The sequence below is a fragment of the Primulina tabacum genome, chromosome 16, assembly GCF_025594145.1.
Source record: "Primulina tabacum isolate GXHZ01 chromosome 16, ASM2559414v2, whole genome shotgun sequence".
In the NCBI taxonomy this organism is placed as follows: Eukaryota; Viridiplantae; Streptophyta; class Magnoliopsida; order Lamiales; family Gesneriaceae; genus Primulina; species Primulina tabacum.
The window spans coordinates 80,023-94,510 of NC_134565.1; the positions used below are offsets into that span (position 1 = coordinate 80,023).

Sequence of the window (14,488 nt, forward strand, 5' to 3'; positions counted from 1 at the left end):
TTTTGAAGTTTTATACATATTTAATTTAATCCTCGTTTACTTGATCTAATTCAACAATATGAATAATGATTTATTCGTGTTTTCTTTAGTAGGAGAAGTTTGTTATAATTATATATTTTTTTAACTCAGGAGCATTACTCCGATCGGAGACATTGATATTATGAACTACAAAGTATTTGGATGATCTGACTATAATAGAGAAGGAGGGTAAAAAATTGAAATATAAAAAAGTTTGAGGGAACTGAGGAATAAACGTTAAATTTTATTCCTATAGGCTATAAATAAGAACGGGATGTCCGACTTTATTCTTGCGCCTAGCCCTATAGTCCAGTTACGTTTGCGTGGGATTTCTCATTTCCATTACTCAGTTCTTTCTACGTACTTTTTCCTGAATTATTCTTATTTTTATGCTAAATTAATTGTTAATTTTTATATTTTCAGGGTTAGGAGGTGTGGATCTGCGGAGAATTGCAAGATTTTTGGAATTATCCGAAAGATTAGGGTTTCCCACCTGTGTACCACCGCCAATATACTTTATACGTTGTACGCTTGTAGATTCTAGTTTCTACTGAAGAGGTTTTGATACTTTACTGCGTTTAGAGTATTATTCGAATCGTTGCACCGAATTTAGAATAAGTTTCGTGTTGTAATCTGAATATATGGTAATTTTTACCTGGCAATTGTGCTTTTTTTTTGTTTCAATTGTCAAAGTTAAGCCATTTTTGTGTTTTGAGGCCTGTAAAGTGGGATCAAGGGCTAGTGTTTCTTGTTATTGATATTTGGGAAAGAAAGTCTGCTTTTGTACTTGCATATAAGTTAGTTGAATATGGATAAGAAGAAGGTTGTAGCTCCACTGGTTTGCCACGGGCATTCGCGACCAGTGGTTGATGTGTTCTACAGCCCCATAACACCTGATGGTTTCTTCCTTGTTAGCGCGAGCAAGGGTAAGGTTTTACACGTGTTTGATTATTATTACTGTAAACAGGTCTTTATTTTACCAAGTTTCATGAGCATGGTGGCTTTTTCCAGACTCGACTCCGATGTTAAGGAATGGAGAGACTGGAGATTGGATTGGCACCTTTCAAGGTCATAAAGGTGCAGTGTGGAGTTGTTGCTTGGATAAAAATGCTTTGCATGCTGCCTCTGCGTCAGCTGATTTTTCTGCGTACGTGTCAAGTCGTGAAGATTCATCTCTTTAGATTATCTAGGGTTTTCATAATAAGCATCCTCGTTTAAATATTAATTAGGAACTTTTCTATACTCAGGGTCTCATAAATCTTATTATCTAATTGAATTAAAGTAATTATTTGCAGTAAACACAGAGCTAATAGAGATATATTCTGAAATATTTAACTTTATTAACATGTGAGTTGGTTTTGTTTTCTTGTTGACTGTAGGAAATTATGGGATGCATTAACTGGGAATGAATTGCATTCATTTGAGCACAAGCACATTGTTCGTGCTTGTGCCTTCTCAGAGGTACACCAGATGTATTTTCAAATATCTCTGTTAATCTTTTATCTATTCATAGTTTTAGTGATTCTTGTGTAAATTCTTTTCTATTTTTTGTATCTAACTTGATCACTAAAAAGATTAGAACAACTTTACTTGCTGCTCTAAAGTTTGATTACAGTAGACCCAGGCTGATTTGCGTAAAGACTCTTACAATCAATATAGACGTCTCTTATTTAGCATATTAAATTGCATTTGTTGTCCAAACTTATGTGGTAAAAATTTCCTCTTTGCATATGGAGATTTTTAGTTTGCCAATTTGTATTAAACTGGTTGAAGACATTGGTTGGGGAATATACCTGGCTTCAAATTTAAAAGATTTACGTTTCTAAATTTTATATTTGCTACTAACTATACAGCAGGTTTCATTTTCTGTGTCAAGAAATATAATTTTGACGTGACTTTATGAGAGATTGGTTGCTCACTTCAACGATTTGAGCTATTTATTTTAATTTAATTTAATTTTTTTTGGTCTATCAAAGTGATTTGTAAAAGAGTTCTTCTTCCTTGTTCTTTTGTACATTTTCATTGTTTTGTCTTGGTCATATACCACAACTCCAGGACAAATGCTTTACTGTTTAGTTTTAATCTCCAATTCTTTATCCATTTATCAGTTGAAAACACTCGCTTCACAGTTTGCAACATAGGTAGATTTTTGACTCACAGAATGAAGAATTGATATGATTTGGCCAGGTATTAGGTTTCCATTGAATTTCTTAGGGCCTCGTTAGAATTTACTGTGCTGTGTGGCGGTTGTTGTAGAATGGCATTTCTGTTTATTTATACCAAGTTTGATTTGATTGATTTGAAGGATACATGCCATTTGCTAACTGGAGGGATGGAAAAAACTCTTCGCATATTTGATCTAAATCGGCCTGATGGACTTCCACGGGAAATCGAAAAATCTCCTGGTTCTGTCAGGACTCTTTCTTGGCTCCACAGTGATCAAACGATCCTAGGTTCCTGTACTGATGTTGGAGGGGTGAGGTACGTGATAATCCTATCAGATTCCTTTTCTTTTTTTGTTTGCTCAGATCTCTCCATCCTGTTGAATTTATTTCCGCTATAAATATGAAGACGGTGTATTTCCTGTTAGAGTTTGTAGTGTTCATGCATTCCAGGTTAGATATCTAATATAAATCTACTTGCAGGTGATAGTACTTGTGTTAACACCAATCAACCAAACGACCCCCCTCCCTGACAAAGCTCACTTTCATCAGTGTCTTACAGTCGTAGGTTTAAAACTTAAATCTTCATGTTCCTTTTTACTGTGCTGGTCATTTCCCTAGTCTTGATGCACATTGTGTCTTGTAACTGAGTTATAATTACGTTTTCAAAATCTCCAAATGTTGAAGGTGATCCTGTCTTCTTTAGTATGTAAAATGATTGTAAAATAAGTGCGCTCTATAACTAGCTCGGAATTAAACGGGATGAGAACTGCTGCTGTCTCCTTTTTGCTTCAATGTGTTTAACAATCATATCATTCGTTAATAATTATGATTGCAGTTATCTAAGACATTAGATTTTTCATCATTACAAAAATCATCTGAATCCTTTTGTCTTTGAATATGCGTCAGGCTGGTAATTTATTGTTGTCAGTTAAATCCAATTCTTTCTTATTTGATAATAACACTAGGTTATGGGATGTGAGAACTGGTGCGATTGTTCGAACACTTGAAACCAAGTCCTCGGTAACCAGCGCTGAAGTGAGTCAAGATGGCCGCTATATAACAACTGCAGACGGGTCAACAGTTAGGTTTTGGGATGCAAATCAGTATGTCTCTCATTTTCTCCCTACTTCTTGGATACGTCGATCTTATTTTGTTCCAATTTGACCGATTCATTTACACCGAGTGGTTTTGTTACCAATGATCCAATATTTTTCTTTTACCAGCTTTGGATTGGTAAAGAGCTACAATATGCCCTGCATTGTAGAATCGGCTTCATTGGAACCAAAGTATGGTAACAACAAGTTCATCGTAGGTGGAGAAGACATGTGGATTCATGTTTTCGATTTTCACACAGGAGCAGAAGTTGGTGAGTACTTGTTATTATGAGTTATTTAAAAATTGTCTATTGCTAAAATATAAAAATTAGTACTTCATTTACTTTTATGATAGGATTTCTTATTTACTTCTGGGGTCCATGTTCCTTTTCATGCCCTGTCCATGTTCCTTTTCATGCCCTTTCCAAATGTCTAAATTTCCATTCATTTCTCAAGTTTCTTTTTATCCCCTTGTTCATTTTTCCCCTTTGGGGGATATGATTAGATGAATTATACATATTCTATTTATTCATTTTTTGAGCACAGATTTCATTTGTCTTTGTATGGAAGCAACGTTTTCTAAATCTCGTGGCACACAGGATGCAACAAGGGACACCATGGTCCAGTTCATTGTGTGCGTTTCTCTCCTGAAGGTGAATCTTATGCCTCTGGATCTGAAGATGGTACCATCAGAATATGGCAGACTTGTCCATTGGGTGACAATGAGAAAGATATTCCTGTAGACGACGAGCTTGCTCGCCAGTTTGAGAATGCACATATTGCCAAAGAAGAGAAAAGGGATGCAAGCGAGAACAACACTACCGATGAAAACACCCTGGATGCTGAGTAGTTTATATGTACTTTTTTGTGTGCATCTCAGTGTTTGCATGTCTCATCTTATGGTTGTTTGCTTGTTTGGAGGTTGTAAAGAGTGGGCTTCAATTGATAAAAGCTTTTAGACATCTTTGGCCAACTTTCACGCACCCTCCCCCGCGCAACACACACACACACACACATATGTATATGAGCGTGACTAAAATAAATAAAATTTACAGATTTCTTTTTTGTCTATATGAAATTCATCATGCTTGGGTCATTCATCTATTTTTTTTTTTGTCTATATGAAATTCACATTTTGACTAAACCTCTTTTCTTTTACTTTAATTAACGAAGACAGTCGTGTGGAGAAATATTTTCAGTAATACGACATGGGATTAAGATCCTCTGGGCAATCACAGCAAAGGGTCCGGTGCTATCTATTAATTTTTTTTTTAAATTGATATTTTTATATTTTAAATTATTTTAAAATTAAAATTATATTTTTTATATTAAAATATGTGATTAATAATCCAATTTAAAATTATAATTTTATTTTTTGTTACAAATATATATTGTGGAGTAAAATGACGTCTCTCTTATTACTTTTTCTTTTATAATTTTTTCAACTCTTTTTTTTAAAAAATGTTAATAAAAATATAATTTTTTTGTTATAAATATGTGATTCCGAACGAACAAGAAAAAATAATGGTATATTCAAATTTTTTTTATATTATAGTTCTTTTTTTAAAAAATATTTTCTCTTTTTTTTATCTTGTTAAATTTTTATTTAGAAGTTAAAATTTTATTAATTATATATTTGTAACAAAAATAATAATCTTGTTGACTTTTTTATATTCTAATTCTTTTAAAAAACTATTTTGTCCTTTTTTGTATTGTTAATTTTTCACATTACTTTTTAAAGTTTTAAATACAAATTTTTTTTTCTTTGTTAGAGATTTAAGAAATAATCCAATTTTCAAATAAAAAATGTAAAAAAAAATTAAAAAAAGACCAAGTGTTCGAATAATAAAAAATTATATAAGATAATTTTCTTTTTATATCATGTCAATTTGTTGGTATTATTTTTAATTATTCAATATGTTCAAACTTTTAAATTTTTTGTAAATTTTTTTAATTTGATTATTTCTTATATCCCTAATATATATATATATATATATATATACACACACACATATATATTTCTTGTATTTAGACGTTAATTTTATTTTTGTTACAAATATGTGATTAATAAAATTTTAACTTTTAAATAAAAATTAACCAGATAAAAAAGGAGAAAATATTTTTTTTAAAAAAAAACTATAATATTAAAAAAAATTGAATGTACCGTCGTTTTTTTCTTGTTTGTTTGGAATCACATATTTGTAACACAAAAATTAAATTTTTATTAACATTTTTTCAAAAAAAGAGTTGAAAAAATTATTAAAAAAAAAAGTAATAAGAAAGACATCATTTTACCCCCACAATATATATTTTTAACCAAAAATAAAATTGTAAATTTAAATTGGAATATTAGTCACGTATTTTAATATAAAAAATATAATTTTGATTTTGAAATAATTAAAATATAAAAATATCAATTTAAAAAAAATAAAAAAATTTAATAGACAGCACCCTCTACTGTGGGTTACCCACAGCAAAGGATCTTGATCCTACGACATGTGCTTCAATATCAAATTCTTAAAATGGTTGTAGTGTAGGCTTTCTATACATTACTGGCTTCAGCTTCACTTCGTGCATGATAGCGGCATTATTGAGGAAGGAAGTCGCTCGCTATTGCACGAAGACCTCAAGTTCCAATGGATCCAAGGAGTTCTAACAATTGGGGGAGGAGCGAAGCCTTCAATTTAGTGGCTTCCTCCTCATCATGCTCTTTTTTTTTTTTAACGAAATTAATTCATTAAAAACAGTGGGTAAAAAATTCAAGTACAAGAAAGACATTCATCGACATGATGAATGCGAAATAAAAAAAATAGCCCAAGCAATTACTCTACACAATGAAACACATCTACCGACGTAGGAATACAACGCAAAACAATAATTTTAATCCCATGCACTAAAGCCTCCACCTTCGGCTTTTCATCATCAAAAATCATCCTGTTGCGGGAAGTCCAAATGCAATAAACTGTAGCCGCTAGCGATGATAAACGCATCCGATATATAGTTGAGTTCTCACGATAACAAGTTCTGAAAGCTTTTAGGACAGTTGCTGGTGAGCGCATCATCTTCATCATACCCAACCAATTTCGTATTTCACCCCACACTGCACTTGAAAACTTGCATAAGAAGAAAAGATGATTGATTGATTCAGCTTCTTCGTTGCATAGGGCGCATGACTTATCCACAACAAATGGCAATCGATCTCTTGTCAGTAGCTTCGTATGAGCCATCATCCATAGTGTGAATCTATGCTTCGGTAAAATGAAAGCTCGATTGAGTAGTGGTTTCCAAGGCCATTTACCTCGCTTGTTTGAGAAGCAATCATAAGCTAAGGAGAGGTTATCATTCTTCCCAAACCACGTCTCCAATGATTTACCCGGACGAGCTGACCAGTTAAGTAGAAATCATTGAGTTTCTGGTTCAATGCGCTTTACCGCAATATTGCCAAGACTTGCGAATTTTCTGGATACGAGTGTTACCATAAAGACCAACGAGTAAATTTGCACTACCAGATAAATGTTTTTTTTTTTTTTAATATCAAAAGCTTGATTGATGCTTTAATAGAGATAGAAACTAACAAATGAAATTATTTTTATATTATATAGCTCACAAGGATAGGACCAGAGTTTTTATTGAAAGGTATGTCCAAGACACAGCCCCGATTCCCTTATAAACTATGAATATAAACCAAAATAATCTCACAAAAACAAAAACCTAAATATTTGCAATTTAGATCCAAATCCAAAACCAATCAAAAAATTATAACTAGTGTAGAGGAATATTCTGTTTACATAAAATATATAAAATTGTGTGTATCATATTTAAATATTGTCTCAAATATTGTAACATACGCAGCAGAATAATATAATATAACAAAAACACGATTTTCAGTCAACACTTTCACATATGTTGTCTGCATATATCTCCATCGATCACGGCAACACGTAAAACAACACTCTTCGAACCAGCAACGTCTTTTTGAATTATTTTTCTCTGAAGTTCAAGGCGTACAAAAAGTACGCAACAACCAAAAGCCAAAAGTGAAAACGAAAGTCAACCGTAAAAGCATTTTTTCCAGCTGATTTCTCTTATTTATAACCCCTTTTTCTGCTATGAATTATCTTCAAAAGAATCTTACATAAAAACAAGAGTTTTATTAAAAATAAACTCTTTTTAAACAGTGATACAATATCATAAAATCTTTATTATAACTATCACATATCTAAAAAGACAAGAATCATAATTAATTATTTTATTCAATATTAAAAGATAATTTAAGAAAAATATTATTTTAATGAATAAATTATATTTCGAAAACTAAAAATTATTTTTCCTTTCAATTAAAATTACAATTTAATGTTATACTTTTGGAAATATACGTAAAAAAAATTTAATATACATTAACTACTCGATTTTTATAAATTAAATTAAACCCCTATTTTGTTTTTTTGTTCTCGTAAAAAAATTAACCGTTAACTTCTTGAATTTAATAAATTTTATTACTACTACACGAGTTATGTGGTTATTTTTTCTTGACTATTAAAATTTAAAATAATAAATTTCAACTCTAATTGCTTCGAACAATCAAAATGAAATTGAACTAATGAGATCCCAAACAGAACCGTGGTCGATCCCGAGGATCAAATACAAATTATTTCTTCGGACAATGTTATCTTGCAGTCTAAGAAACACAAATAAAACAAATCATACACACACAAAAACACACAGATCAAACAAGCTGGGAAATCCTGCGTGGGTAAAACTTATCCAACCCAAGTAAATTACAAGCAGAACCGAATGTTTTATTATAACCACAGAATTTTTGTTTTCTCGTTTTTCCCTCAAGTTTTCATCGCTTACAAATGAATTTTTTTTTTTGTAAAACATGATTAACACACAACACTAGTGAAGAGTAAAGTGAGGAAAAAGAAGTCATGCCTTAGATGGTCATGTTGCTTGAGCCGACATGATAAGCGCATTGCCAAATATCTCGATAACAAGGATTTTAACAAAAAGGGGCGAGTTTTTGGCGTCAGATAATGCACAGCTGCTGCTTCCTATGATTCCGACACATTGCCTTTGCAAAAGCCCAAAAAGAACATGTGGATATAAAGAAATTGGAGGAAAGTACTCTTTTAAAACAAAGTGTCAAGTCTATTAACTGCCCACGATATGAGGCATAGGAGGAGTGTGAGAGTCTCACCCACAAACAAGGTTTGCAAAACCGACAATTATTCCAGATGCAAATATGGCATAACCTGCTCTAAGGGACTCTGGTTCATAAATCCGTGAAGAAGGTACACGATCTCCAGCTTCGTTTGAAGAATTATAGCCACAATGAATCCATATATGGCGACAGCCTTGTTAAGGAAACTCCACAATCAGAAGGGATTAGACACATCAGCCGTGACTCAAATTCTGGAAGCATCAATGAAAAATTAATGGAAGAATTAGTGCTGTCAAAAATCTCAACCATAATTAAGACTTTTCTTTATTTATTCTTCTGTCTAAATATAGCACTTTGCAATTTCTCTGTATATATATACAGTGTGATTCAATAGATAAAACAATCAAGGAAAAGAAAATCATTTTCTTCCAATATTTCTCAAGCCTCACAGAAAATAACACTGAGAGATGGTTCGTGTTTAGAAGATTCCGCAGTAATCATTAATAAGTTAAAAAAGTAATGTATTTCAATCTAAAGCCTTCATTGAGAATTATGACATGAGGAATAGATAGCCTCGTACTGCAACTCAACTATATGCTGCTACAGCCAGAAACAAATTTCAGACCTTGAAAAGCAAAAACGCAAGCTTTTAATGATGCCACCGTTGGTTTGAACCATACTAGTTTCTTAACAGCAACAAATCCTAGGTAAATCCTAGGTAAAATCAAAAACATAAATCACACAGGACCAGGGATCTTCTGGAAAAAATTTCCTTAGCAATGGCAAAAATCTTACTTCGGATAACAAATTGAGGTGGTAAATCATCTACATGTAGGTGAATCTCAGCTCCCACTGGTTCTTGTATTTTATTAATGGTAAAACGATTCAAATACATCTCTTCAAAACGCTCATTTCCGTCGATGCATGAGTTTGACACCACAATAAAAGATTAAACATACATTGGAATTCGACTCTCTCAACGGCTCCGGACATAATCAGCATAAATATACCAAGAAAACATGGATACCCTGAAATTGTATGAAAAATATCCTGAAAAATGCATAAAATATAATTAATCCCTTGGCCTTGAGAGTTTGAGCATATAGCTAGCTACAAATGTCCAGATAATTTAATGGAAAATTTGCATGGCCGGATAGTCAAAACTCTGCAGAGAAGGAACTTGAACATTATCCCAAAACAAAAAGAAGGAAAAAGAGAGATGACGCTCATAATAGTACTGATGAGCGTTCAAATTCTATCACTTCTCTTAACTCAATACTTGTGAAAATTCAAGTGTTGGACTTGAATATAATATGCACTTCCTGCCCAATTTGAAAATAATCAAAAGCAATTCACATGCAATTTTAGGTTAGAATTGGAAAAGTAATAAGCTGTGGTTCAAATATGTTGGTCGCGCGTGCATCCATGAGCTCGATGAAGCCACCATCGTGCTATACAGTTTAGATCTCTCTCTTACACTGTAAATATAAATCAGCGTTTGTTTGGGCTGATTAAATGGGCTCCTTTTATTTGGGCCACTTGGGATTGATTGATGGTCCTTCAATATATATTTAATATATTTACTATATTATAAAATTTTAGCATATTTTGGTCCGACTTGATTATATCAATGTCAAATTTCATATATGATCTTGAAAATAATTATTTCTAACTAACAATTTATGAACAGAAATGTCAAAAAGATATTTTCTTTTAAATTTTACTTCACTAAGGGTTGTTACTTCTCACTAACGTCAAAATTCGTCAACTTCAATTCGATATACGTTATAGTTCTTTTATTCTCATTTTTTTTAATGTGCTCATGTTTGAAAATTTAATCTTATTCATTTGCCTATTTTTCTTTTCTAAAAACGACAATATTCATGTATTATACTACAGACGCATCGTCTGTGCTTGTTTACTAGTTTAGTATAATGTATTTGGATAATTTGTTAAATCAGCACTGCTTTTTCATTAATGGAACTAATAATTTGATTCTTTAATGTCACACAATTTGTGGTTAAAGTATAATGTTTTGATATTTGCTCTTTAATGTTAAACATCATTTATATCCAAATACTTTAAAAATATAAATATATTACGTATATGTCATACATAATATATATTTGTATATTATGCTACACACGTAACGTGTGTACATCGACAAATAGTTTTGATACTTTTTTAATAAAATGCAATAGAAATCATGGAAAACTTTGATCCTAACATATACAAGGATATCTTAGTTTCTTAACTATCCCCTAGTGCCAATACTTTAAGCAAGGTTCAAAATTTACACCGGTATCGTTACGATAACGCCAGAAGCTATTCTGTTAGCTAGAAGAGCTAATGGAATCTACAGAAGAATTGAATCATATAATGATCATAGAAAAGAAAACGACAAATGTTGGTCAATCTAATCAAGGAAAAAACTTGTGTGAGACGGTCTCACGAGTTGTATTTTGTGAGACAGATATCATATTTAGGTCATCCATAAAAAAAATATTACTTTTTATGCTAAGAATATTACTTTTTATTGCGAATATCGGTAGTGTTGACCCGTATCACATATAAAGATTCGTGAGACCGTCTCACAACAGACCTACTCATCTAATCCATACTTGCTTTCTTCGTGTCATATATATTTTTTGCAAGAATATTTATTAGTCATTTTTTATTGTCTTCTTATTTGACTTGGATAAGATTTCATGTAGAACAAAATTCAAATAATATTTAGCACAAAATATCTGATTTGCACATTAATCAGTAATGATCATTAACGTTGACATCGGTAAATAGACGATGAGGGTGAACTCATCAGCCGCAAAGACGCAAGGGCCTTGTCGAAAAGCCTAGACTTAATGCCAAGATACTCGCTCCAAGTAATGGGCCTGTAAAGTTGGGGGTGGCATTTATCAACTAGCTTCTTAAGTGGGCTGACTTTGACACTTAACGGGGGCCCAAACAAATAGGCTACCGATAACCGATGCTGGGTCCGGTTCACGACAGCCCGATGGAGCACGCTCGGGTACAAACCGTTTGAAAGAATGTGCATGAGGTCGCCTACATGGATCACGAGGGCTCCCGGGTGGGGTGGTACCGTGATCCAATTCGAGCCACCCTCCCGGATCATTTGTAAGCCGCTTGTGTTGCTTTGGTGGATAATGCTAAGGATGGTGGAGTCGGTGTGGGCCGCCAACCCCATGGCACGGTCTGGATCCGGGCATGCCGGGTAGGAGTTCAACTGTAAGACGTCGGTTCCTCCTTCCACCTCTCCTTTTGGGTTGGCCCATTTGACTTCCTCTTGGGTTATGTCCAACGACCCAAGCATAAGCCACATAAGCCGATGTGCTAGGTTTTTCATCTCTTTTTTGCATTGTTCTAGTGTATCACTGGAAAATTTTGAGAAATACGATTAATAAAACGGAATATAGATAACAAAGAAGATTGTAAAAACAAGGCGCCGAAGTTGTTGATCCGGTTTTTACTTATTTTCCTCAATCCAATTTAGAAAAAGTTAGGGGAAAAAAAAAAAAAAGAACACAGACAATTTTCTTGAACCAGATAAATCACAAAAATAAAGTTAATCAAAATACAGTCTTAACTTCATCAATCCTTGTTGTGCTCAAATATATTTTGAACTCTTTTCTTCCTCTCTATCTTCTTCAATTGCAGAAAGCAGCTTATTTCTAAACAACTTGTACGTGCATGGTTCTTCCCACACACAACATAAGTACAGTATATAAAAGTACATTATGTGCAATCAAATTATACATACCAAAAATTGTGATAGTCGTTTGGCCAAAGTCGGCGCGCATGTTCAACCGTTGAGCCAGAAATGGTGAACCCTTCAGACCACATACACTTGGGAAAGAAACAAGAAATACGCACCACCCCGTATCCCGATACGCCATTGGGGAGTCGCTCAGCCTTAAGCTTCTGATACATCGGCAAAGAGAAAAGCTTTTTTCCCTCCATTTCAACTACATCGAGCAAATTCTTTGAAATATCGTGGTTTATAACTTGGAACACACCCCATCTCTTGCATGCATGGCCGATGAGTTCCGTAGCATTTTCGTCGTTTAGGTCGATGACCGGGACTGCCTCAGAATCAAACGTACCACCTCCGTAGGTAGGGTACCGGTCGAGGCCTTGGGATTTCCATGCATGGGAGTCGGGTAGTTCGTTGAACGAGTTGAAGTCCACGATTTTGTGGTGAAGATTGAGGGAGTGTGTGCTAAATACATCCGCTAGTTCTTTAGAAGGCATAGTTAATTTCTTTGCGTTGGAAAGTCGAATTGTTTGTATATATTCTATGTAGGAGAAAGAAATATACGTGTGTAAGAGATTGTGTTGGTGTCTATGGTGTTTATATTTGAAAAGGGGGAGATGCATGGGGACTTATAAATTTATTGACGGTCGACTCGGAAAAATAAATAAAAGTTATTGAAAAATACAATTTTTTTATGTTTAGTACAATTACTTTTTTTTTAACGTTACAAACGCTCTCTGATTAGAATCATTCAAATAATCAAATGAGCATCAAAATTAAATTAAATGATTTATACAAGATGGAACAGGATAGAAAGAGCATGGAAATTTGACAGGATGAAAAATCCAAAAGGTGAAAGGACCAATCTGTACTTTGCGTGAATTTGGAAAGGGGGGCGTAATAGGCTTAGAAAACAAAGGAAGGTTTCCAAGCAATTAAGTTAGGCAATGGGAAGGGGCCTGTTCCTTTGTTTTGTCTGCTCACTATTCATGATGAAAAGACCATTTTGGAGTGCTACTTCTCCTGAATCTGGGAGAAAACCCTAGCACAAGCTAGATTTTGGCAAAACTTGGTGTATAAAAACAAAACGTTCAGTGTGAATGTAATAGAAAGAAGCAAGAAATTCATATTTTTGTTCATATTTTCATTTTTCGTCGTGCTATTTATCAATTTATGATATTAGTCCACTAATTTGCACTTTTTCGATTTTGGAATATCGGAATGCGATAAATAATGACCTTTCACCGGAAAACGATAATATGTAGCTAGAAATTACCGAGTTACTGACTGGACTAAGACTGTGAATTGATTGATAACAGGAGCCAGTGCATATATAAGTAACTTAAATGTGAAATTGATATATTTGAATTGTATATAACAAATGACATTATGTTTTGCTTCTGCATGCGTTGTGGGTATTCAAAATGGTCGTGTTTTTATTTGGCATAGCCTGGGAAAAAGACAAGATCCATGAATACAGGCTACTGATTACTCAACATTCCAATAGTATTAGGGGTTTTTGAATTCATTAAATTTTGTGTACCGAACTCGCTAGAACATATTAAATGCGTTATATATATAAAAAAGAATCCACCACATATTCAGGTAGTGTTGAGCTTAAGTTCTATATTAGGTATTATTTAATATTATATATATATGGAGTAGGTCTCTTGTGAGACGGTCTCACGAATTTTTATCCGTGAAATGGGTCAATCCTACCGATATTCACAATAAAAAGTAATACTCTTAGCACAAAAAGTAATACTTTTTCATAGATGGCCCAAATAAGAGATCTATCTCACAAAATATGACACGTGAGACTTGTTCACACAAGTTATTGACATATTTGTGTGTGATTCTATATAAATTTACGATATATTCTATCTATTAAAAGAAGTAAAAGTTTGCACAAAAAAGAGTCGTCGCCGGGGCTCATGGAGGAGGAGTCCACATAAGCGAGAGTTTTCATTTGTAACGAGTTCCGTCGTCGACTTACGAAAATATCCATATACATTACCTTAGTTATACGTAGTGAAATTAGTTTTGAACTTAGAAGAACCAATGGAAATGCATGATTACTTGTAAAGTAGCTTAGCCACGGGGAAAAGTACCGGAAATGGCCATATATAAACAGAACACGAAACGACAAAGCTCAATAAGGACAAAGGGACCAAATTTGGACTTATTTTACCTTTGGACAATGCCGAAGGTCACTCAACTTTCTCCCGTTCAGGCAGGACAATTTTAAATTCACCAAGGGTTGGTCACTCTCTTG

The 14,488-nt window shown here is 33.5% G+C and overlaps 2 protein-coding genes across 2 annotated transcripts; one reads left to right on the forward strand and one right to left on the reverse strand.

Annotated features, from left to right (window-relative positions):
- The first annotated feature begins 202 nt into the window (after nucleotides 1-202).
- Nucleotides 203-4,336, forward strand: LOC142529386 (uncharacterized). The gene is made up of 8 exons (XM_075634915.1): nucleotides 203-330; nucleotides 442-944; nucleotides 1,030-1,165; nucleotides 1,398-1,479; nucleotides 2,324-2,499; nucleotides 3,149-3,286; nucleotides 3,407-3,549; nucleotides 3,877-4,336. Exons 2-8 carry the CDS (start codon nucleotides 827-829, stop codon nucleotides 4,125-4,127), a joined length of 1,044 nt encoding a protein of 347 aa, XP_075491030.1. The 5' UTR covers nucleotides 203-330; nucleotides 442-826; the 3' UTR covers nucleotides 4,128-4,336.
- A 6,881-nt stretch (nucleotides 4,337-11,217) lies between these two features.
- On the reverse strand, nucleotides 11,218-12,731 carry LOC142529354 (gibberellin 3-beta-dioxygenase 1-like). The gene is made up of 2 exons (XM_075634864.1): nucleotides 12,220-12,731; nucleotides 11,218-11,833 (listed from the first exon to the last, which is right to left on the reverse strand). The coding sequence occupies exons 1-2, from the start codon at nucleotides 12,708-12,710 to the stop codon at nucleotides 11,218-11,220; spliced, it is 1,107 nt and encodes a 368-aa protein (XP_075490979.1). The 5' UTR covers nucleotides 12,711-12,731.
- Nucleotides 12,732-14,488: the final 1,757 nt, after the last annotated feature.

Bases quoted from the DNA above. Each gene is read 5' to 3' on its own strand.
- LOC142529386 (XM_075634915.1), top strand. From the start codon at position 827: ATGGATAAGAAGAAGGTTGTAGCTCCACTGGTTTGCCACGGGCATTCG. The intron at 945-1,029 runs GTAAGGTTTTAC...GGCTTTTTCCAG, and splicing joins CCTTGTTAGCGCGAGCAAGG to ACTCGACTCCGATGTTAAGG. The intron at 1,166-1,397 runs GTACGTGTCAAG...TGTTGACTGTAG, and splicing joins GCGTCAGCTGATTTTTCTGC to GAAATTATGGGATGCATTAA.
- LOC142529354 (XM_075634864.1), bottom strand. From the start codon at position 12,710: ATGCCTTCTAAAGAACTAGCGGATGTATTTAGCACACACTCCCTCAAT. The intron at 11,834-12,219 runs GTATGTATAATT...AAAATTTTCCAG, and splicing joins AACGACTATCACAATTTTTG to TGATACACTAGAACAATGCA.